Genomic DNA, 23,594 nt, shown 5'->3' with positions numbered 1-23,594 from the left:
ACCCGAAACCATCCTTCAGAAAATCATCATTCTGCTATGCACAGGGTCTTTTTAGTCACAGAAAAAATTAAGGAAGTTACTACTTAAGATGACTTTTCTATTTTCTTCAAGGAGAAAATACATTTAAGAAGTTTTACTCAACAAATTTCAGTACTAACACATCTCCCTTTTTTCTCTCTTAAATCATGAAGTCCCACATGGTACATGGAGTTTTCAGCTCTTCTTGATCAAAAATTGAATTGTTCTCTTTGTGGAGAAATTACCTTGCAGAGTTACATTAATTTTTGCAGTCTCTAAAACCGTTTCCCGCTGTGCCACCTAAGTCTCAGATAACTAACTGCCTCCAAGACAGATGTAAACATTAAAAATTAAAGGCCCCTTAATTTGAAAGACATTAAGAAGAAGAACAATTGTTCTCTGACTACCTGAGCATCATCAGGCTTGGGGAAAGCCTGCTCTCCGTGAGGCGGGGCCGCGCCCATGCGGAGTGAGGAGCTCCCACCTCACTGTCCTGTCTGCAGGGGTCGGGGGGAAGAGAGCACCTCTGAGGTTCTCTTCAGGCCTAACTGTCCAAGACTCAAAGGTGGACGTCCCGCTTCCTGTCACAGAGCCGGTGTGTGCTGGCGGGAACTTGGGGACGTACCTTGCCAGTTTTCCCAGCTGTCATGCTGTTCTGCATCTTCATGGCTTCAATCACACAAATTTCCTGACCTTCTGCTACCTGGGAAACAAATAAAAAATGGACAGAAGTTTTAAAAGCATTCTAACTTCACAACAACGCTCAAGAGTGAAGCCATTAAGAAAGTCTGTGTCAGATGCTCTGAAATTCTATCCGAACGGCAGCAACGACCTCTAATACTTCATATTCCAAGTTCGTCTTTCAGGGACAGCAGAGAAAGAACATTCCCTCTGTCGTGGTTAAGTCCTGGTCAGAAAAAACCCCTGATACTGGAGGATCGGGGGTGCAGGTTGTGGGGCCTGCCCTGGGAATCTGAATCTGCCTTTGCCACAGAGATGTGGCAAAAATGGAATGTTTCCCACTCACGTGAAATGTTCAGAATTGGCAAATCTCTATAGACAGAAAGATTTGTGGTTCCCAGGGGCTGGGGAGAGAGGGCAGTGATTGCTGGGTACAGGGCTTCTTTTGGGGTGATGAAAATGTTCTAAGATTGACTGGTGATGGCTGCACAACTCTGGGAATGGACCCAAACCACTGAAGGGCACACTGTCGGGTGAAAGGTATTGTAGGTGAATTTTCTCTCAGTAAAGCTGTTCTCTAAGCATGGAGTTCTGTCTATAGCCTGGAGAGCTGGGAACAGCCGAGCATCCAGGCCATGGGGACCACCGTCCCAACCTACGCAAGACATGCCGAGTCCTGAGGACGGTGTGGCACCTGGAAAGTGCAGGTGGTGATTCCCAGCGCTTTGCCCCTCCCCTGCAAGGAGACGGAGGCTCCTGCAGGCACGCTCAAGCTTCCTTTCATGAGGAGGGAAATCCAGGCAGAGCTGGGTGTGCACCCCCTGGGGTTAAACCTGGGGGTCCACCCAGAAGTCAGCTGTGACTAAAAGCTGCTCTCCTTATGCTCTTGCCTCCGCCCTCGATGGGCAAGCATCAAGGTGCTGGGCCCAGTTTTTCCCTATCTTTGTGAGAAGAGGCCTCCCAGTCTTTGAAATGGGAGAGTTGAATTTCTTAGGGCAACCGGCTGGCTGGGGTGCTGGTGGGCATCCTGGTGTGGGGCTCTGGACATTGGCACCCCACGGCTGTGCTTGTCCAGTGTCACAGAAGTGCCTGGAGAGTGTTCTTTCCTGAAATCCCCAGATGATGTCCACCCCCCCACCGCGGCCCCCCGCACGGCACCAGCTGTCTTGCTGGCAGTCGGGGCTGCCTGAGCTCCATGCATTCCTCTCCTCCGCTGATCAGGTGGTGGGCTGCTTTTTCCTGGCACAGAAATATAGGAAGAGAGGGGATGCCAACGCTCCGGTGCTGGCACGGCAGAGAGACTGTGCTGGGGAGCCGGGCTTTGTGGCTCTGTGCTCGCTGCCCTTTCTGATTCATTTTCACCTGGCATCTGCATTCCATGGGGAGGGAAGAGCTAACCAGGAGGGCTGTTCTCCAAAACGCAGAGGGACAGGAGTGAGGGCAGCTCAAAGACAATGCAGATGCCCGGTCAGGGTGTCAGAACAGCTACCCCCGCAAGTCGTCATTTGAGAGCCCTTTTCCTCCTTTCAGAGGCAGGCAGGGACCAGGCAAGATGGGAGAAAGGCGAGTTCCCTGGAGCAGCACCTCTGTGCATTTAGCTCCACACGGAAAACCCTGGTGGACCCAGACCACGGCTCTTAGAGGCTGAGGGTCCAGAGCCAGCCTCATGAACCAGCATCACAACCCAAGGGCTGGGCATTCTGGCCACAGGGCTGGGGTGGCTTTCTGAGAAATGAATCTGAAATTCAACAGTGGAAATTCTATCCAAAAATTCGTTGCCGGCTCTCCGCCTCTGGGCTCTGGTAGCTCCTTCCTTCACAGGTGGAGGAGTGCCCGTCGTGGGGGCCCGTGTGTGTTCACCTCGCACTCTCCACCCAGCCAGGCTTCCTCTGCTAGCATCTGAGAGCCCAGGGCCTGCTCAGAGCCCCCGTCTCACCATCCCTGGCCCACAGACTTCTCTTAGGTGGGTACAACCTTGCTCCTCTGCAGCTGCTCAGCCACTGCCCAGCTTCCCCTGGCCAGACAGAGCGCCCCTCACTGCTGCTTTATGGGATCTTCAAGTAAGTGAATTGACAGTTAATGCAGATATGAAAAAGAGATGAACCCAGGAGATTTCCAGTGGCCACGCCAAGGGGACACAGATCTGACAACGATACCCACAGGAAACATGCAGAAGGACGGCTGGGCCTGGGCCACAGTCCCACACCAGGCTCCAGCCGGCCACACTGGAGGTTAGATCAGGGCCTGCCGGAGCCTGGGAGCCATGGGAGACAGTCAACAAGTTTATGGGGGCTCTGCTGCGGCTGCCCACCGACCATCTCTCCTGGCTGGCCCCGTGTGCTTGTTGCGTGGGTGATTTGCAAAGAGGTGACCCACAGGTGACTGCGAGTGGCAGGTCCTCAATCATTAATCAGAAAAACAGAACCTCTGACTTAGCCCAGAGATACTCAGGAGAGGTGGGCAAGTGCCACAGTTAGCCCCTCCCTTCTCTGACGCTGTGAGTCTGGTTCAAAGACGGAGCCGTGGAAGGAAGGGCTCCGGCTTCCTCTTCTCTCCCCTGTGTCTGCTGGTCTCTACTTAGAGTATTTAGCTGTCGATGGAAATCGAGTGATTCATCTCTCTCTCTGTTCACTTACGACAACCTGTTTGTAGTCTGTTTTCACTCATTTGTCCCTAAAAGAGACAGGCCTCTTGGAGGTTGCACCTGGATATCCCACAAAACAGATACATTTTGGTCAGGAGAATCATGCTGTCTCTCCACATACACACATGCAAACACGTACATGCACACGAACTTGATCTAAATTCAAGTTATTTCATCCCTCAAAAATCTAAGTCAGAACTGGATAAAGAAGATATGGTATATATACACAATGGAATACTACTCAGCCATAAAAGAGGACCAAATTGTTCCATTCGCATCAACATGGATGGACCTTGAGGATATTATGTTAAGCGAAATAAGCCAGACAGAGAAAGACGAACTCTATATGACTCCACTTATAGGTGGAAGTTAACATATAGACAAGGAGAACGGATTGGTGGTTACCAGGGGAAAGAGGGGGTGGGGGGAGGGCACACAGGGTGAAGTGGTGTACCCACAACATTACTAACAATAATGTACAACTGAAATCTCACAAGGTTGTAATCTATCATAATCTTAATTAAAAAATTTTAAAAAAATTACTATACAATAAAAAAAAAATCTAAGTCAGAAAAGCAAATATAGTGCAAACCGTAAGTCAGAGCGCACAGACAGGGCTATAATGGGTGCTCCACCAATGACTGGGCCCGCACGAGCTCTAGTTCCAACAAAACCGAGACAGCATCCCCCAGGCCTCTCACCCCACACTGGGCGCCTCCCTGTCCTGCCCGCTCCCCTGCCCTCCCGGGCTCCGGAGGGAGCGAGGAGGCAGCAGCCACACCTCCGGCTCCCGGGGCATTAACTGAGTGAGTAGCCAGGGTGCTTAGTCCTTCGCAGTTTCCGTCAGACAGCTCCCATGTGGGGGCACTGCTACTGAAGGACTTGGGTGCGCACACTTCCCTAACACTTTTGTGAATCATCTGACAAAGACTTAACCATTGTGACAGGATGTCTCCAACATCGGGCTTACAACGTGGTCACAAGCCTCGCAAGTCTTTTCAATAAACTTAGTCAGCCTGACGTACTTCTCCGCTCCCTGTCTAATTGGTGTAAAGTTTAGAGGCCTGAATCTTATATCTTTCATCCGGCTTATTGCGTCCTCTCCTTTGACACGGGGTCAAGGTTCACATTCGCATCCGATTATCAGAGCGCACTCATTAAGAGGGAGCCTGCCTTGCCCCAGAATGAGTAAGCTGGAGAGAAAACTCGGCCCAGCCACTCAGCAGATTTTAGCATGTTCAGGAGGCCTGAATGTCACCCGGCACCGCTCTGTGCTGAAGAGTGTCAGACATCTCCAGCTGATGATTAATTGTGAGTGATGGGAACTAAAATCCAGTAAAGCCAGCTGCTTGCCATGGTCGGCAGAATGACTCTAATGGATATAGGCTGCCAATTTTCCAGTTTTACTGGCAAGTCTTCCAAGTGTAATTACGGGAAGTTATAAATGATATGGAAATCTATCAAGTCCCATCTATTTCCAGAGGACTCTTTCCCCTGAGACTTTCATCTTCAAGCTTATAGGATGCTTTGTGGTGCTAATGATCTAAATCACTTCTTATTTCTGACTAAAGCCCCCAATATCCTACCAAGTTCACTTCCCTCCTTCCCCAAAGATGGAAAGACACAGAGCCTTCTCCTGCACGTGTCCCTCTCGGAAAACATGCTAAGACTGGGACATGCTTGGCAACTTGTATCGTTGAAATTGCAAATGCAAGAAGAAAGCTCAAAGAAAGTGTAGGAAAAGGAGAAGAGAAAGGGGAAAAAAGAACCCCCCCCCCCAAACATGAACGGAAGCCCCGAAAAGTACAGATTTGAAAGCTGTGCCCAATACCAGATATTCATCAGAAGGTGGTGTAGCTCACTAATGTTATTTGATTTGGAATAAAAGCATGAAAATGATGGCAAAGGCCTAAAATTGGAGATGTGAAGGATGACTGCACTGTATTCCATTTCTCAATTTCATCCTTCAGAGCCACAAAATGGGGTGATACAGTGACGGGATGAGATTTACAGTAACAGCTGTGCTCTTCCCACACAAGGGAGGCCCTTCTAATGGGCTAAGGTCTGTTTGGAACAGACGGGGAGTAACAAAACAAGGTCCCCTATTAAGAGAGTGCAGTCATATTTCTGATAAAGAAAATGATTATGGGAGTCGGGTTTCCTTTAAGATGGCCCCTACCCTCTTTTGTCGTCCCAAACTAGGGCTGTTTTAAAGGTGTTATCCTTCAAATATAGGAAAGAGGATGTAAATGGCATGGAGGGTTTTTCCCCCTGTAAGCCTGCTCTCTAGCAACTGTAAAGAATGCATAGGAAACTGTGCCAGTGGCATATGGCTTTCTACTGTGCTAAACATTCATACAAAAGACAGGTTCATCAGTCATTGGAGTATCTGGATAAAAAATTAGCTCCTGATGGATGGTATTTTGAGCTTACCTGCTGCTAGTACATTACCAGAGAAACACAGGTTTTGAAACCCACATGACATTAGAAACTGCAGACCATGAAATACGACACGTGCAGGAGCACATAATGTACGCCAGATTATACAAAATAATAAATAAGCTATTTAAACCCTCTGCCTAAAATTGGGCCCGCTGCAAGGAACCCTGGGTCACTTCTACGCAGGCCAATTAATGCACAGCATCTGCCGTATAGAAGCGGGGCATGAAGCACTTCCGAATGATTTCAGCAATTAAAAGAAAACTGTTTCCTGCCTGTTCAGACAGCAACTGTTTCAATGCAAGAGTGAGCACCAAATCACTGTGTGCAGCTGAAAAATTAAGTCCCTTTTTTGGGGAAGAGGGGTGGGTGGGAGGAAGAATTTTCATGGAAAATGGAGCCTTCTTTTGTTGTCCTACATTCCGTGTTCTTCTGCCAAATTAGACAGAAGGCTCGGAGGGCTGACCGGCCCGCTGCAGTGTCCCCTTCTGCACGGGGCGGCCGGAAGCTGGGATCAATCTCAACCCCGCTGACGACTCCACACAAGTGAAAATCCTTCAATTACATTTTTAAAGGCTGTTCTACTTAGAACACAGGTGCCTGAATGCGGTGCATTTTAAGGTCCTTATATCTGAAGAAAGATGCAGTTAACAGCCACCAGAAAAGGACATCTCAGATTTGGTTAAAAGGCACTGCTAGAATCTGATTATAAAAACTTCCTCTTTCTGAGCTGGTAAGATAGGGTGGTAAATATCCCCTGATTATTTGCGGAAGAAGAAATGTGCATTCGCATCCCAACATCTGCACGTAAAGAGGGAGGGAGACAGACCCCAGGAGATTGTGCCGTATTTAAGCAATGATGGAACAAACCATCATCCAATTACAAAGAGAAGGCAGGCGACAGAAATGCCGCCAAAGCCCTTCTCTGCACTCTAAGGCCTTCTTTAATGGGTCTGTGCACAAGCCGACTCCCTGCGAAGGGCACGCGCGGGGAGAGGGCGCACGCTCCACCGTGGCCGCCGCTCTGGGGGCCTGCGGGCCGCACGTCTGCCCTGCGCGCCCCCCTCGCCCTCCTGCCTGCAGCTGCCTCCCCGGAACCGGGCGGCGGGCCGGGAAGCAGGGAGCTGAGGGGCTCAGGGAAGGAGCACAGGGTTGTGGCCAATATAAAATGAGTCCAGTTTTTCTTAAAATTCCTTAAAATGAAGAAAAACATTACTCCCTACTGCCCTCTAAGTTAGTTCAAAACTGGAGCCAAAGCCTCTAGTTACAGAGAGAACTAGTTAAGACTGACGTCATTTACAATATCTGCAAGAAATCAATCTGGATTCTCTACCCTTGTGAAATATGCCGTTTTAAAGGATTCACTGAAATGATGATTTTTTTTTTAAGCAAAAGGGTGAGAAAAGATATTTTGAATCTTAGTAAGGTTGAGAACTGTCATCTTCAAAATGTTTAAAACAAAGATAACATACCCTCCAACCCCAAGTAGATCATTCCTTGAGAAATAAAATAAAATGCCAGACTTGCAGGAGACTTGCCTACAATATTTAATTTATTGATGGATCTGTGAAAATATTTTCTCTTATATTGACAGTTATCATTGTTAAATTGTAAAAATTCCCAAATTGTTACCTCCAACAAAAATTAACCCTAACATTTAAAAATAAATGCTATCTGGAAGAGATAAAAAGGCCAAATTCAGGATAGCTGTTGCCTCTGAAGAAGGCAGGACAAGAGTTTGAATGGAGAGGCCGCGGGGTGCGGTCACTATATAAGCAACGTTTCACTGTGAAATAAAATAAGAAGCCGATCTGCTAAAGGCGAGCAGAGAGCACATGAGTGCTCGTTGTATCAGGCTCTCTAACTTTATGTTTGTAATATTTCATAATTTAAAGTTTAAAATGTTAAATAATGAATGCATGAATCTATTTGTACACGTTTTGGAATACAATCTGAGGTTTGGGTGAAAAACTGGCATCCTGTCAAACTGCTTTAATAACCACTGCTATAAAATATGTAAATTTAATTATTGTAATCATTTCATGATTGCAAATCAAGGTATCTGGAAACTGGAGAATCTGTCCCGCAGCCAGGCCAGGGCCTCTGCCGGGGGAGACGCCGTCACTGACCCTGGGCTGTGGGAGGCGCACAAGTCACGGCCAGACGGACACATCTCAGGAGGGCCCAGCCCAACCCTTCTCATCTGGAACAGCCAAGGGCAAGGGAGGTTTCCACTCCTTTTTCTCTAAGACACACAAAACAAAGGTGTCTGCCAAGTCTATCTGCGAATTCCCCAAGGTCAGCTGTAAGCTCAATTACAGATGCTTTAGGGACAAAGGGAGGTGCGAGCATCACGCTCTGAAACAGGGCACCTGTGTCTGGTGATCGGCGGTCATCTGCCTGCCTGGGAGCCCGCCCCCGAGGGAGCACTTGCAAGGAGGGAAAAAATCAGGGTAAAATCGGGGTGGTACTCCTAGTAATGATGACAAATTTTGTTTCTTGTGCACTTTATACTACACCATTTTTTGCCTAAGACACTGTTCACAAGAACAACAACCCAAACACGTCACTATCCTGCTTAAAGATCAGTTCCACTAGAAACTGGACCCACAGGGATATTCCAGAGTCTCTCTTACTAATCTTGGGCTAAGTGGCAAGAGAAAGCAGCAACAGGTACCTACCGTCAACCTATTATTTCACCTGGTCTCACAAATAAGGAACAGTAATAATTAAAAATGGAAGAAACATAAATGGGTATACAGCCTGCTTCTGGTTCACGCCTCACTTAATTGTTAACATATAAATAAGATGAATATTTCTCACACAAATCTGAGACGACTGCAGAATCCAAACAATCTCAACATCTAGAAAGAATTTTAGTTAAATGCAATATTAAAATATCCCCTTGTGTTCCCTCATTTTTATTTTTTGTTTCGTTTCTGATATCAAAAGGCCAACAAAGCAAATGTGCTCATAATGACTTTATTTTATACTTCAAATTCAAAATGAAAACTGTGCAACAAATTCAGCAGCTGTAGGTCTGACACTAATCTGTGGAAAAAATGTATTCGGCCATTATTGTGAAAGAATATATTTTTTAATATTTTTGTTCAAGAATATCACAAAGAAGTTTAAAAAATTAAAACAAGTTATAAAAAATGCTAACTTTGATTATAGAAGTGCCGTCCAGCTTATGATAGTGTTAAATGTACAAATAGTTTTTTTCCAAACTGAAAAGAAAATCAGTCATCATAGAAATATTTTCAGATTAAAAAAGGCCTATAGGGAAGGCACGTAGAAGTCATTCTGTCGGTTGTTTTCTGAGCCAAGTTTGTGATTCTTGCCTCTCGCGATCCACTCCTGCCCCGTTTCTTACTGGTTTGTTGCCTGTATGCATTCCACCAGAATCTCCTCCCCACAGGCTCCAAGAGGCTATTATACGCTCACTGAAGAATGATTTTACTGCCACAGTTAAAGTTAAATACTATATAACGGACACTGAAAAAGTATTAGGAACTTTTGCTGTGGGAACCTGGAAAAAGGGCTTAGAGGACAGCCCAGCTTCGGGACTGCGGGCGGGAAAGCCTGTGCACGCCAGGCCCTCCTGCGCCTTTATCCCCACACAGCCGCCCCAAACCCTCCTGTGCTGAGGTTCCCTAACTCTGTTGACACTGTTTACTTCACAAACAGAGCTGTTATTTACAATTCATGCGACACTTCTGTGGAACACATAATGGCCAGGCCCACCTTTCTAAGACGTGCCAAATTTTATGTAAGCTAAATATAAAAATTATAGATAACTGGAATCTAAACCATAAAAAATGACATTTCAAAGAAATGTAGAATACTTGTTGGCTCTTAGCTGTTTTTTAGGTTCTTGTTTTCCTTAAAAATACAGAGATGCTTGATCCCATTATCTTTCTACTGCAAAAAGCAGAACCTTGGCCCACCTATTGTTAGTAAGAACAACACAACATGCCCTGCAGTGTTAAAATAATTTAAAACCGTAAAACTGAAAAGTTGCAAGTATTATTTCCTTACAGTGGCCTCAAGGAAGTGCGGTGCCTTTGGTCCAGAGAAGGTTCCTTGTGTTTTAATGACAGGAGGCAGATTTAACTGCAGAAGCTGCTGTAAGAGCTGGTGCTTGAACAGCCCAGCCTGCATTTGGTCTAGGTATTAGCGAACTGGGACATTTTTCACAAACAGTAACTCAGGAGAACACACTGTTTATCAAAACGCAAGGGCACAGAATATGAAAGGACGTTCTGCCAGGACCCAAGTGGCGCTGGACACTGGAGAGAGTAATAGGAAGCGTGTGCTCTCCCCGACCAGCCTGGGCACACGCGTGCAAAGACCGCTGACGAGGGAGGTGAAGGACACAGATGAGGAGCCAGCTCACCAGGGCGCACCCACCCCACCCCTGGACTCTGACTTTAAAGGAGTACATAGAAAATTAAGCCGTTCTTGAATACCCACATTTAATTACTGGTGCTGGTTTTCAATATTTGAGCTACCCCAGGGAACCAAGGACTAAAACCATTTCACTAAATGCCTTGTTTCCCACATTAAGTTATTAACCAGGAAATGGAAAGAGTAAAGGCTAAACTCTTCTGGTATCTGGAGAAGCTGCAGTTGTTGGAAACAAGAAGGCTGCTGGCTCCCTGTTCTCCGCCCGGAGAGCAGCCGCAGCCAGGGAGCTGGCGCAAACAGAGGAGAGAGAAGCACCCTGAGCCGCCCCGCCCTCAGGTTCTGACTCAGGTGTTGGAAAAATAAGGATTTCAGTTAAACACTTATTTTTTTTAAGTGCAAATGTGATTTTATAATTCAAGCCACACAATTAGGACTAACAAGCTCAGGATGGCAGTATATAGCCTATGTGGATTCCAGAAAGAGCTTAAGAAGGAAAATGAAAAAAACAAAATAACCCCCTCATACTGTTTGCCAACCTGCACTTCTAGTCACTAGAAGATTCCACTGACTGCTCTGAGAAGGCAGTGTGTCAGTGTAGGCATTCTTAATGCCAAGGCCAAGGGCTATCCTCTTAGGACCCTGATCCTATGGGATGAAGAGAGACAGGGCAAACGTCTCCACTGTATTCAACACGTATCTGCACTGTAACGTATCACCTCGCCTGGATCCTTGACACACGTGGGTTAGAGACGATCGTAACGAGTGCTTATTCCAGGAGGCCAACGCTTTCAAAGTACACGGAACAAGTCATGGCCACCTAGCCTCTTTCATGCTTTTCTGGAAAAGCTGGTAGTTCCATTTCCCTCTCATCGAGTAAAGCAATTGTTAAGTCAGTTTTCCAGCTTCATATCAATTTCAGGGCTAATCATTTAAACAACTAAAACTGATCATTTTTTCTTAATATTCATTTACTGTGAATACTTTTCTAGAAGCCAATGCCAACTATAGGAGCTTTTCTCAACACTATTTTACTTATGTTAATAAAGACATACAGCGCAGTTTTAATGTAATCTTTACAAGAAAAGATAGAAACTGCATCTTAACTGAGATCAAAATGGAATCACCAATGAAAGACTATCATGTTTGGCCGTTATTTCTGGACACATAAATAAAAATGCAAGTACTTAAGTGCCCCCTAGAAACCTTCTGGTTGCATCTTTGTTTTCTTTTTACGTTCGCTGCTTATCAATAGACATTTCTATCAACGCTCTACGACAATGCGTGCATCCTGCCAATTCGTCCAGAGCACGTTGTCTCGAGACTTAGCTTGTGAGGAAACACTAATGTAGCTTTGATTTGTGCCTTAATGTCACAAGGTCAAGAGGAAAAACTTCAAACTGTGATCCCAAATTTTATTTATCAAGTTACAGAAGTGCTCTGGCACTACACGGATTACAGAATTAACTTTCCTTAGTTCCATTCCCGTTTTCCAGAAATCATGCAAAAAGTTCCCCATCACAGGGTTATTTCTTGGCATGAGTTCTTCAGGGATGCTTACAACACAGAGAGCTGGAGAGTAAATACGAATTTTAAATGAAATACTTTCTGAAACACTAAATTTGCCAAATAACAGAATGAATCTGGCCTATTTCTGTTCCGGCCCCAGATGGTTTGGGAGGGAGGCGCTCAGCGATATTGTTACTAACCTAATTCAGATGTGAAACAGTTGGACAAAGAATGCACAAAAGCTATTCTGCTGTTTTGGTGGGGGGCGGGGGGAGGTAGTATGACTCAAGAAAGACCCGCATGAGCGTGACTGTGCTGTACCCATCCCTGTCCCAGAGACAGGCCCAGTCCTTACCATGTCCCCGGGCTTGACAGAGACGGCCACCACCACGCCAGGCATCGGGGAACGCAGAGTACTGCTTGTGTCCTCAGCCACTTTTTCCAGCATAAATTTGTTCAATTCTGCGGCGAGTTTGGTTAAGATATGCACCTTGTACTTAAGGGAAAAAAATATAAATGAGTTTAAATGATGAACTTTTCCTCAAATGTAGCGTTCATTCAAAAGCAGTTCTAAGCGTTTAAATTTAAATTATAACATCTTCGAAGTCAAATGGTTTTTAATTATTGTACACGAAAACAAAATTAATTATTAGTTTTTGGCATATTGTTGTGAGCTAGATAGTTAAGAAATTTCTTGAAATAAGAACTATTCCAGTAACTAGGGACAAATAATAATTATCCTGTACCATTCAGAAAAACATCTCAAAACTTTATAAAGAAAACAGTGAGAATTTTCCTTGTATTCCCTTCACTGCTTATAAACGTATCCCAATTAACACAAACCCAGCGGGCTGAGTGAGCCGATGGGAGAAAGGGGGTGACTGCCAATACTCACCAGTAGATGGCAGCAGATCGCCATCTCAAACCTCCTGCTCCCCTTAGGAGAGCGGCTATACCATTATCAATAAATTAAAACAAAGGGTTTCAGTGTTCACTTTGGGCAAAATAATATTTAAAATTCAGTTTTTTCCCAGTGATATGAAATGTTACATGCAAAATTGAAAAAGGTGTCTTTTCTTTTTAGGCACAGAATTACGTAGTCTTCCAGCATTACAAGACGGTTAGGGTAGATAAAAAGATGAAATATAATGAGAGATAATGATATCAAGATTTCAAAACCATTGAAAGAAAATTATATGCACAGCCAACTATTTCAATGGCAGCTTTTGTAGATGGCTCTCGCGTTAAAGGTAGTTCAGTCAAATAGAACATTTCTAATAAAGAGAATTCCTGCCAGGCAGGAAAAATCCTAGATCTCTATGAATAAATGTATGAGCCACAATTTGGTCTGTCCCAACAAACAAAACAAAATGGTTTGGGGAAGTGCTACTCAGTGAAGTCGGGAAGATTTCTGGATTCCTCCCAGATTGCGTTTCCCTTGGGTAAGATGCAGCATCACGGCACCTCCATTTTGTTGGAAAAAAGCTGCTGTAACTCAAAGCCTCCTGTGGGCATCATGATGGCAGGGATGCAAAAGCAAATAGAATTCGCCCTTTGATTCGATACAGGGTTGGCAGAAATCTCTAAGTGTGCTCTATACTTTAAAAGGGTCGGGGGAGGCCCCAAAGAAGAGCTTTGATGGCCTAAGCTCCAAGCAGATTTGCGACACTGTGACAGGTTGAATAATAACATCTTTTGCATGTTTCTTTACTCCTGAGCGTGTTTTGCAATCAAGATATATAAGTGTCTGCCAGTTTCTGAAGGATATGATCCTTAAGCGAAATTACAGTGCAAATAAAAGCTTTTTGCTCCTATTAAAATTCATCTGAGTCATAAGTGGCAAGGGAAAAAAGCAAGAAGAGTGCATTCTGCTGTCAGTCTAATAAACATTCTGGGCAGAGGGACTATTTATCAATGATGAATTGTACCTCAAAGTCCTTCATTAAATCCATGGGGGGGGGATGGAAGGAGAGGAAAGAATATAATTGTGCCAAATTGCACAGTTTTAGTATCTGCTCTGTCGGCCTTGGAAAAGAAAATCCAACATCACCAGAATCATCAGTCAACCAAAAAGTTACTTTTCTAGCTGGCATCACCCTGAGCTGCTCCTTCCATGTGCCTGATCAGCACTGGGCCCAGTTGTCTTATTTTCAGTGCAGCATATACAGATCTATTTTTTCTTCTTTTTTCACACAGTTTGACTCCAAAATGTGAACTCTAAATTCAGGGAAAGTATGTTTCTACACTGAGGATAATAGGATTTATCACATTTCACCACAGTGGATACCCTTAAGAACTATTTTAGCTATATCACAAACAAGCCTCAATATAAATAAAGTGCCAAGATTGTACCGAGCTCCATTTCTCCCCAGAAATTACAAGATCCTGGCTCAAACTAGATCCTTTCCCTATTTTTATAATTTTCCTATCTTTTGGATTCCTTTCTCTGTGGGACTCCTGCTTTGCTTGGAAAGAGATTTAAAAGAGTCACAAAACTCAAGGCCTTTAGATGCAGTCTTTGTTATTGATGAGATGTTCCTCTTCCTTTTGTATTTGTTTATTGTTCTTAAATCTGTTTGGGGGATAAGCGACTTATTGTAATCACAAGTGAAAAATAACAACGGGGAAACGCCTCTCAGGAGAGGCCTTGTTGCAAATAGTTGGCTTAGAAATGACCTTTCTGAATATAAAAAGGGGAGGTAGCAAGAAGGTTCTCTTTTTAAGATTACCTTTGATGTTGTCTTGACCCCTTCAGCGTGCCCACACAAACACACCTTCTCAAAACAACCTCTTGGCTCACCCGTGTGGCGGTACACGGGGCGTGTGCCAGGATGGATCTAAGCGGAATGCAGCATATGGGCCCATCAGAATGAATTGCCTGGTGAGAACCGTAAAAGCCTTTTGATGCCCCAGAAAAGAAGTCATTTAAGAATGTACATTAGGGCTTTCAAAGCTTATGATCAAAACTGCTATTTATTGGTTTCTCTGAATTCTTAGGGGGCATGGGCGGAGCAGCCAACCAGTTGAGAGACTTCAGAAAAATGTCCTATGACGCGTGCAGAGCTGGGTTTTATGGTAGGCATTTAAATATTCCTAATGGGTCCTGTAAAACTTCCCTGGAGAGTTTGGATTTTAAGTTATTGTCTTCAAGTAGATAAACCACAAACTTGATGTGTTCTGGGGGTGAGAGTCCAAGATTTTAAAGGTGAATTGACAGGAGAAGCACGATCCGACAAGAAGCCAGAAGGTGCTCACCCTGCAAGGCCATGAGAAACTCCTACATGAGGGATTAGAAGCTGCTTGGTGGGGCCTGAAGTTGAGTACTTGAAGTGAAGCAGCTCCAGGTTGTGGGTTGTCAGTAGATGGAACCTCACTCTGCTGGGTTTGGGAGGTGCTCTCCAAACCACCGTTAAATAAGTCCTGGAAAAACACAGCTAACCGTGTAAGTCAGAGCAGGTGCTCTCCAGGGTGGCCTGGCTCCTCAACCCATACACGACAATAATGGGAGGACACGAGGTGTTAGCTAATGACCTAATTATGGTAAAATGACCCTAGCCCAGCTCTCTAAGCAAATTAATTTTATCGTGTCTACAATGTAAAACCATGTCTAACAAGAAAATTTCTCCCTAAAATTTCAAAAGAAAGAAAGAAAAAGGAATCATAGGATCAGGGAGAAAACTACAAAAGATGGACGATTAAAAGGAACACAATGGTGGGGCTGGCCCCGTGGCCGAGTGGTTAAGTTCGCGCGCTCTGCTGCAGGCAGCCCAGTGTTTCGTTGGTTCGAATCCTGGGCGCGGACATGGCACTGCTCGTCAGACCACGCTGAGGCAGCGTCCCACATGCCACAACTAGAAGAACCCACAACGAAGAATATACAACTATGTATCGGGGGGCTTTGGGGAGAAAAAGGAAATAATAAAATCTTAAAAAAAAAAAAAAAAGGAACACAATGGAAGTGTTTTAGAAATTAACATATAGCCCTTAAGGTGCAACCTGATAAAAGGGGGAAAGGTGGGAGCAGAGTGCTGTGGTTGTTGGCGGGAAGGTGGGAGCTGGTCACGGCCTGGGACTTGCTTAAGCAGACTTGGTTAACAAAAGCATCCTGCACAAACACAGCTCGTGCCCCAGAGATGGTACAGCAGCCCCACTATGGATGCACTCCTCCCAGATGGTCACACAAAACACCATCTCGCTGGTTCTGTATTAGTTCAGTACATGCATGTCCTTATGCAGTTTAAATCCATGTGCTTTCTAAGGCCTCTAGATTGACCAGCAATTTCACTCATTCCATGTGCTCACATGTCTGTATGACTTAGAGGTCTGTGGGCTTCTTGCAAGATGAGCACTTCCAGTCTGCTTTACATACATTTTCAGTTGTGATTTCACAGCCTCTAGCATTGTTCCTCTTGCAGCAGGCTCAGCTCTGGTTCCCATTTCTGCATCACTCTTCTGGTAACAGCAAGAATAGGTACAGCTGATGAACCACTCACAGATTTTCATGTTGACGGTAGGCCATCTCGGTCAACATCGAGTCAAGGGTAAACGATGAACCTTAAATGATGACCCTTTACTGTCAATTATTTTACATCAATTATCGTAACACTCTGAAGCACTGGCCATTGACTGTACATCCACCCTCACTAAGTAAGGTGGCATATACGTGTCTTCAAATACAAAGATCTCTTCTTATTCAAAGTCTTATAGTTTCTGGCCCGAAGGGTCTCCAACATTGAGCTGTGTCTTCATTTCCACAATGTGGCAGTGAGAGCTAACACTCAAATAGTCCCCTAAAAGTCTACTTTCCTAACTGTGAGCTGGAGAAAAATCATCAATGTTTTTCAAGTGACAGAAATGACTAGCTGCAAAAATGATGCATCTTTAAAAACATCAGTGTATCAGAAAAGTGGAGAAAAACACTAAATGTAAGTTAAAACACTTAGGTGGAATTAGAATTGTAATTCAACCTTGTTTTCCTTCCCCAAATTCTCCGTGGGATATACAATTAACACTTGAGGAAAAAAATAACAAGGGCTCAAAGCCATGCAAAACACATTCCCCTCTGCTTTAGCCCTCAGGCCCAACAAACCCAAACCTACAAAAGCTGCGAGAAATACTCCTGAAAACGTACAGAACTGAAGCCTGTGGCTGTCCTTCTCTTGGAGGTACAACCAGGCCAAGAAGGTGAAATGAACAGACAGCAGTTGAAGCGCCTCGTACAGCTGCAGTCACTGGAGCAGCCTGTTAGCATAATGCTGTGACAACTCCATCGGCACAGTCTCAAGGTAGCTGTCAATCAGGATGCATCATTTAATCCAACAGCACTCGGAGGACTTTCTCCGACAACCCACACGACAGCATCTCTACAGCTCTATTTCTATCAGAGCCCAGTTGTGTTTACAATGCTGTTGTAATTAGACAAGATGCAACAGGCAGCAATATTATTGAGATTTCCATTTTGCAGTATTGCCCTGTAAAGTGTGATCTTGCTTCACAGAGTCATGCTAAATGACAAAAGGCTATTTTCTTCAGTCTCCCAGCTCAGACAGCGCTTCATTTGCAGCTATCTGTAATTAGATTAATGGTGTAGTGCAGCACAAAGCAGGCCCACTTCACATCAGATAGCATATGAATTAGGACAAACACTTACTTCAATTCCAGGCAGAGAAAGCAATGACTGGGGTATTTAGCATACCCTTTATGGTGGAATGAGATGTTAATTGTGTACCATTACCTCTAAACTGCTTGCTTGTTGTATAAATCACTGTGCTAATTGATGCAGAGATAGAAATGTAGCCACAGGCAAGAAAGCAAAGGAATGAGAGCAGAAGATGGTGGATAAAGGATTATCGAGTAAAACCGTATGGAGATGAGGTTCCTTTGAGACCTTCCCTTTCTGCCCAGGAGCAGGATTTCTTAAAAGTACAGAAAAACTCTTGTACTAGGGAAAGAAAATTTAATTTTTCACATTCCTTTTTAAAAACACAAAAGCTTTTAAAAGTTCCTGGCTACAAGAAATCCAAATAAGAGGTATGTGGAATTAATCTGAATATACACTTATAAAAACATGGACTGCGTAGTTTTCAAACAGTCAGAACTCCCCATCTGGGCTTCCGGCCCCTGGGTTAGTAAGTAACGCTTGCAGACTACCTGCAGGGACGTGTCCCACCCAGCCACCGGCAAAATCAGTTCTTTCCCAAGACTCGAAGTTGTTCTCATAGACCAAAGCAGACAGAACACAAACTGAAACTCTGCCGGTTTAGGTCGTTATAGACTCCAATTATATGGGAGCATTTATTCAGGATGTGAATCCAACAGAACAGAATCATTTCCATCTGCCGTTGAAACAATGATTTCAACACCAGCACCAAAACACTAAAATCTGACTATTCCAGTTCATGATTTCACATCGATAGGAAGGAACTAGAAAGCAGATCTTTTTTCTTGTTTTTTCTAAAACTAGCAAAAATAATAAACAAAAGCACGTAGTAATTTAAAAGCTTCAGTCTTACTACAAACTGCTACTCTTCCCTTTTAAAATGTCCTGTTCAGCACTTAACAGCTCTTATTAGGGTAAAATGAACATCTCAGAAGCAAAACATAGAAACCAAATGCTCTCCTCAAAAAGTCGCACTGTTAAAGATCCACAGATAAACGTGCTCGTTGGAAGTTCATAAATCAAGTGCATGCACCCCGTGTATGTGTTCATAATTTTTTTAATAGCAAATCAACAGTAAGGTGCAAATTACTGCTGTGCGCCCTTTCACAGATTCAGTTGCTTGGTAATTAGCACTGTTATAACAAAATTTTACACAGAGAACCAATACAGTGGGTCACTGAACAGTCCAAATTCTCAACTTCAGAGTAACAGATAATACATCCATTTATTGCAAGTGCACATTTGAGAAATACTATGTATAGTTCAGCTTTGTGAAATACGAATACCATATTGACTTGCAAGACAATAAAACAATGTCCCAAGAAACTAGAAGGTCTGGTTCAAGTTATCACCATGAAACCTGAAAAAAGCCTAGAAGTTCTTTGTTGGAGGCAACAGAAGAGCTGTATTGCAATAGCACATTCAACAGTTTAAGGTTTGGGTCATCTTGCTAAAGAATACTTAAAACAAAAGAAGCTATGAAGAAACATCAAGGGCCCTGGATATGGAAACAAATGTCAGCAAAATAGTGTGAACTACTGTGAAATAAGACTTCCCAAGTGTGCAGCTAGGTGACACAAATGGAAGTGCAGTGAAGGAAAGATCTGGAAACAGTGTAATGGCCTGCTCCCAGTCATTAATTACTTGTTTAAACCATTTAAACTAGAACAGTACAGCCCGCAGCAACAGCCAACACACCCTCACGCGATGCTGGTGTTAACAGGAGAAAATATATGGTTTCTGAGGTTGTGTCTCAGTTCCTCAGCATTTGCTCCCTTTAATTGAAAAAGGCAGTTAAACACAAAGTAAACCATTCAGTTAGCTTAGCTGTTTAATGACATATAATTGATAATGTCAATATGTTGCAGTGACATAATGCGTCGCTTTCAACACTCGTCCACTTACATTTATGAATCAATCTATACTCAAGGTTTTATTCTTTCACTGCCAAGTTGGTTCTTGAACTTCAGTCTTTTGCTGGACCAATCAGTGTGCCACAAGGAGCCTCCATGGTAGCAATGATTTCATTAAGGACAGTTGTTGAGGGAAGAATCACAAAAAGAGAGGTGGGAAGAAAATTCCAACAAAACAAAACCACAATAACACATGAAGCCCACTTCAGTAACTCATCTTTCAAAATCCTTGTTAAAAAAGGGAAAGTTTCCTTAGAGAAAAAGAAGACCCACCTTAAGGCTAATATGAAAATCTTTGAAGGAATGAGTGGGCTGGTAAGTTATATGTGTCTCTGGCTTGTTCTCAAAAGACATTTTCCTCTGGAGAGGAAACCATGGAGATGTCAATAATACAAACATCTAACCTAATATCCTAAGATAAACAACTTTTCTTTTTCAACAATAGTGCTGAAAATTAAGTTGAAATGAAACATTAAACTCAGCACTTAGTAACAGGATTTATTTCCTCAGCTGTGTTCCACTGAAGTTACCTTTCCTGTAGTTTGAATCACTTGTGTCTTAAACACAGACCCAAAAATGATGGAACAGAAGAAAAGCTGCTGTCCAGGGAGCCAGCCCCACCCCCAGTCCGCAGGAAAGAGAGCGCCAAGAACAGTCCTCAGCGGGTTCCTGAAGGTGCGGGTCTGTTCACGGGGCGAGCTCCCCGGAGCTGGGCGCTGTGGGGACACCACGTGCAGGTGTGCCACGATAAAGGGGCCCAGCCTCTGCTTCACCCAGGTGCCCACAAGCTGTCTAACAAGCAGGGACAGGTGCCACAAAGGTAATTTGCTGGAATAAGTAGCACTTTCCCATTCACAGAGGCAAGGCCATTGACAATGTACTGTAGAGAGCTCACAAAATAGAAAGTGTGCCTTCTGTTTGATCGGGAGTCTCCGTGACACATTATGACTATAATGAGTCATTTCTTTCTTTTTTACACAAGAAAAATATTATAGATCTTTGAAAGCCTTGTACTCAATTATGTAACAATACCAACATCTGTTAACAGTACAGGCTGTTTCTATTCTGTATCCTGAATTGTTTTATGTAATTACAAGTTTATAAGGTATCTGGTAAACCAGTAAGAAGGTACCTTTTAAAAGTACTATATAATTTGGGGTACAATGAAGTGTTCTCTTGAAAATCTATAATTAGGGCAGCTACAGCTTACAGAAAAGTACAGGAAATGTTATAAAAACACAATTATGTAAATAAGCACACAGGTAGGAAAGTGTACCATTTTGTTATGGTCCCCATCCGCCTTTTTCCTCCTTTTCTATGTGAACTGTTCTTTGCTCATCTCAAGTTCAGGTAATGTTGTCTATAGGGTGCACAATAAGTGAACTTTGGGAAAAAAGATGGGGAGCTTGGCCTTCCTTTGTAGGTTCTTTGGTGGTGACTTGAAACACTAGAGGCCTGGGAAGCATGCCAAAGCCAGGGACGTCCCAACTTCTGGCTTTATATGGATTTTTTAAATGATAAAATATTTTTGCTATTATGAATTCACTGACGGAACTCAGAATCTAATATGCCAAAACATTGCCTTGTATTGGTCAGAAATTCAGAAAATAAAATATACAAAGATAAAGCAAACACAACTAGACATGATAATACTGGCAACTTCAATTGTTATAATTCTAGCTCTTTGGTTCCACATTTGGGAGTAAATGGATTAAATTTTGCAAACACCATGTCCAGCTCTAAAGATCAAAGAAAGGAAGTTGGTTCTGATATTAGGAGAGCTTCTAGATCTGGCAGTGCAAGGGTCTCTGGCTGTCTTTCCTTACACACTTCAAGAGGTGCATAGTGGATCAGGCAAACAGTTTGGTTCATTCATTCCAAACCACTTATCAAGTGTATCTGGGTAATATAAGAATACAAAATAAATAGGGAAAAATGGCTCCTCACCTCAAACCACCATAATCTGTCCAAACAGAAAAGACATTCACAAATGATACAATATAAATATAAATATGAGTCTGACAAAGGATATGACCAATATGAGGTAGGGTTTTGATTTTAGCCTCTCAAAGAAACCCTCCTGGGTGGGGAGGCCAGTGAGAGCAAAGGTTTAACTTTTAGGATCTGGAGTCAGATGATTTCTAACTCCACCACTTGGGAGCTTGGGGAAGTTACTTAAACTTTCTACATCTTGGATTCTTTATTTATAAACTGTAGGTCATAACGGTGCCTACTTCAAAAGATTCTTGTGAGACTGAGTCCTTACATGAGGAATGCTCAGAACACAGTAAATGCCATTTCAATATTTAATAGCCATTATTACTACTATTTTTGTTATTATTAATACATGCCTACAGATAGAGGAGAAATTAAGTGAAAGAAAAAAACCCTCTTTTTCATACTCTACTCTGCTCAGAATACTTCTCACCACCAAGTGTGTGGGCATTTCCCCCACACCAATCAATTCTCCAGTTCTCTTTGGACACCAACTGGGTGTTCCACAACTTAATTCAGTTCTGTCACAACCAGGAGATGGTGTCAGATCCCACAGGTTAAGTGCTCAGTCCCACAAGACTGTCCCCCATGTCAGATGCCAATTGCAAGTCCAGGTTGTCACCTGCACTTCTGACTGACTGGCTGTAAACTGGAGGTTCCCACAACCCCTCCTCAGGTTCAACACTTTGTTAAAATGGCTCACAGAACTCAGAAAACAGTTTACTTACTGGATTACCAGTTTATTAGAAAAGGATACAACTCAGGAACGGCCAGACAGAAGAGATGCACAGGGCAGGGTGTAGGAGAAGGCTGCAGAGCTTCCATGCCCTCCCCAGGTCTGTCACCTCCCAGCACCTCCATGTGTTCAGCAATCCAGAATCTTTCCAAACACCTTCAGTTAGAGTTTTTTATGGAGGCTTCATTAGTAATGGCCATTCACTGGCCATTAGTGATTAACTCAGCCTCCATCCCCTCTCCCCTCCCTGGAGGTCCAACCTTATAATCACCTGGTTGGTTCCCCTGGCAACTAGCCCCCCCATCCTTAAGGGACTTTTCTCCCAAAGTCACCTCATTAACTTGAACTCTGGTGTGGTTGAAAGGGGCTTGTTATGAATAACAAAAGACACTCCTTTATCACTCATTTCACTTGGGAAATTCCAAGGGTTTTAAGAGCTCTGTGCCAGGAATGGGACAAAGACCAATTTCTTATTATAAATTACAATATCTCAAGTCAAAATTCAGGCACCAGAATTCTCGGGCATACTCCCTGGGCAGACTCTGGAGGCTGCTCTGGGTGGGTCTAGAATGCATCAAACAGAGGGATCTAAATTTCTCTCTCTTTCAAGCGCACACAAACACATAGCTTACTTAACTCTTCATGCTGATTCTCCTCATTTCGAATTTCGTTTGATAATATTTTTAGCCTGATAATTTGGCCTTCCATTCAATTCTCCTGAGTGTTCTCCTGGCTGGAAACTTTGCCCTATCTATGCTGATCTGACTATCACAATCTTTGCCCAGACTTTGGGTCTATGTTTCTAATTTCTCATGGCAGGAGAATTCATATTTGAGGAACTTGAGATTTACAAGAAAAAGAGAACTGGGGCCTGAGTTTGTGAGCGAACTTTGAAAGCTCTTATAAAATTTAAGATGCATTTTATGGAGTTAACAATAGTTATAGGCTTGTTGTACAAGCCCTACAATAAAGAGGTGTACAGAACAAGCTGACGATCCCCCTGGTCTCCTCCAACCCCACTCCTCTGAAGTCATGTTAACAATTTGTTTTATAAATCTACTCACACAATTATATAAAAGCATAAAATATATATTTTTACAAATACTTTTACACGGGGTAAAATAAAACAATAAAGATAGCTTATTTTAAAAGGGATATTTTGCCATTCAACATCGTTGACACACTATAAACTTTTAAATACTGGGAATTTAAGACAGAAAGAACTTTAGGTAACTTATTTTTCTTTTTACACGTTTAGCTCATCTGAAGCAGAGGGGCAAATCCCCACATATCCCTGTGTTGTCCCAACCCCCCTCGATAATACCCAGACTCTGCCCACGACAACTCCAGAATGTAGCAGGATAGCCCCCACTGGCCTGTCAGCCCCGCTCGCCTGCGGTCCGGCTCCCTTCTCCCCAAGGACTGTAAGGCCTAGCTGTGAGCATGACTCCAAGGTCCTGGTGTGCTCCCCCTTGGCATCGCCAACACTTTCCAAGGCTGAGTTGACAAATCATGTCCTCTGCCGTCAGCTCTGCCTCCCTCTCCTTTTCTCAACTTTGTTCCTGTTTTCTCTAATTATCCCCAACAGCGTGA

At 43.6% G+C, this 23,594-nt stretch overlaps 1 protein-coding gene across 8 annotated transcripts in view; it reads right to left on the bottom strand.

Annotated features, from left to right (window-relative positions):
• The window catches only part of PCCA (propionyl-CoA carboxylase subunit alpha), a 416,711-nt gene that overhangs the window by 2,579 nt on the left and 390,538 nt on the right, over positions 1-23,594 (bottom strand). For 3 of the 8 annotated variants that reach the window (XM_070579178.1, XM_070579179.1, XM_070579181.1), the window contains 2 exons: positions 12,054-12,194; positions 644-721 (listed from right to left, as the gene is read on the bottom strand). In XM_070579178.1, the coding sequence (XP_070435279.1) occupies positions 644-721; positions 12,054-12,194 (219 nt within the window). Of the gene's footprint in view, positions 1-643; positions 722-12,053; positions 12,195-14,427; positions 14,536-16,000; positions 16,151-19,262; positions 19,363-22,022; positions 22,158-23,594 lie in introns of all 8 variants that reach the window. The other 5 variants (XM_070579174.1, XM_070579176.1, XM_070579175.1 and 2 more) reach the window with 3 other exon arrangements.

Source organism: Equus przewalskii, chromosome 16, assembly GCF_037783145.1.
Source record: "Equus przewalskii isolate Varuska chromosome 16, EquPr2, whole genome shotgun sequence".
NCBI lineage: Eukaryota > Metazoa > Chordata > Mammalia > Perissodactyla > Equidae > Equus > Equus przewalskii.
This window is presented reverse-complemented; position numbering and strand designations above follow the sequence as displayed.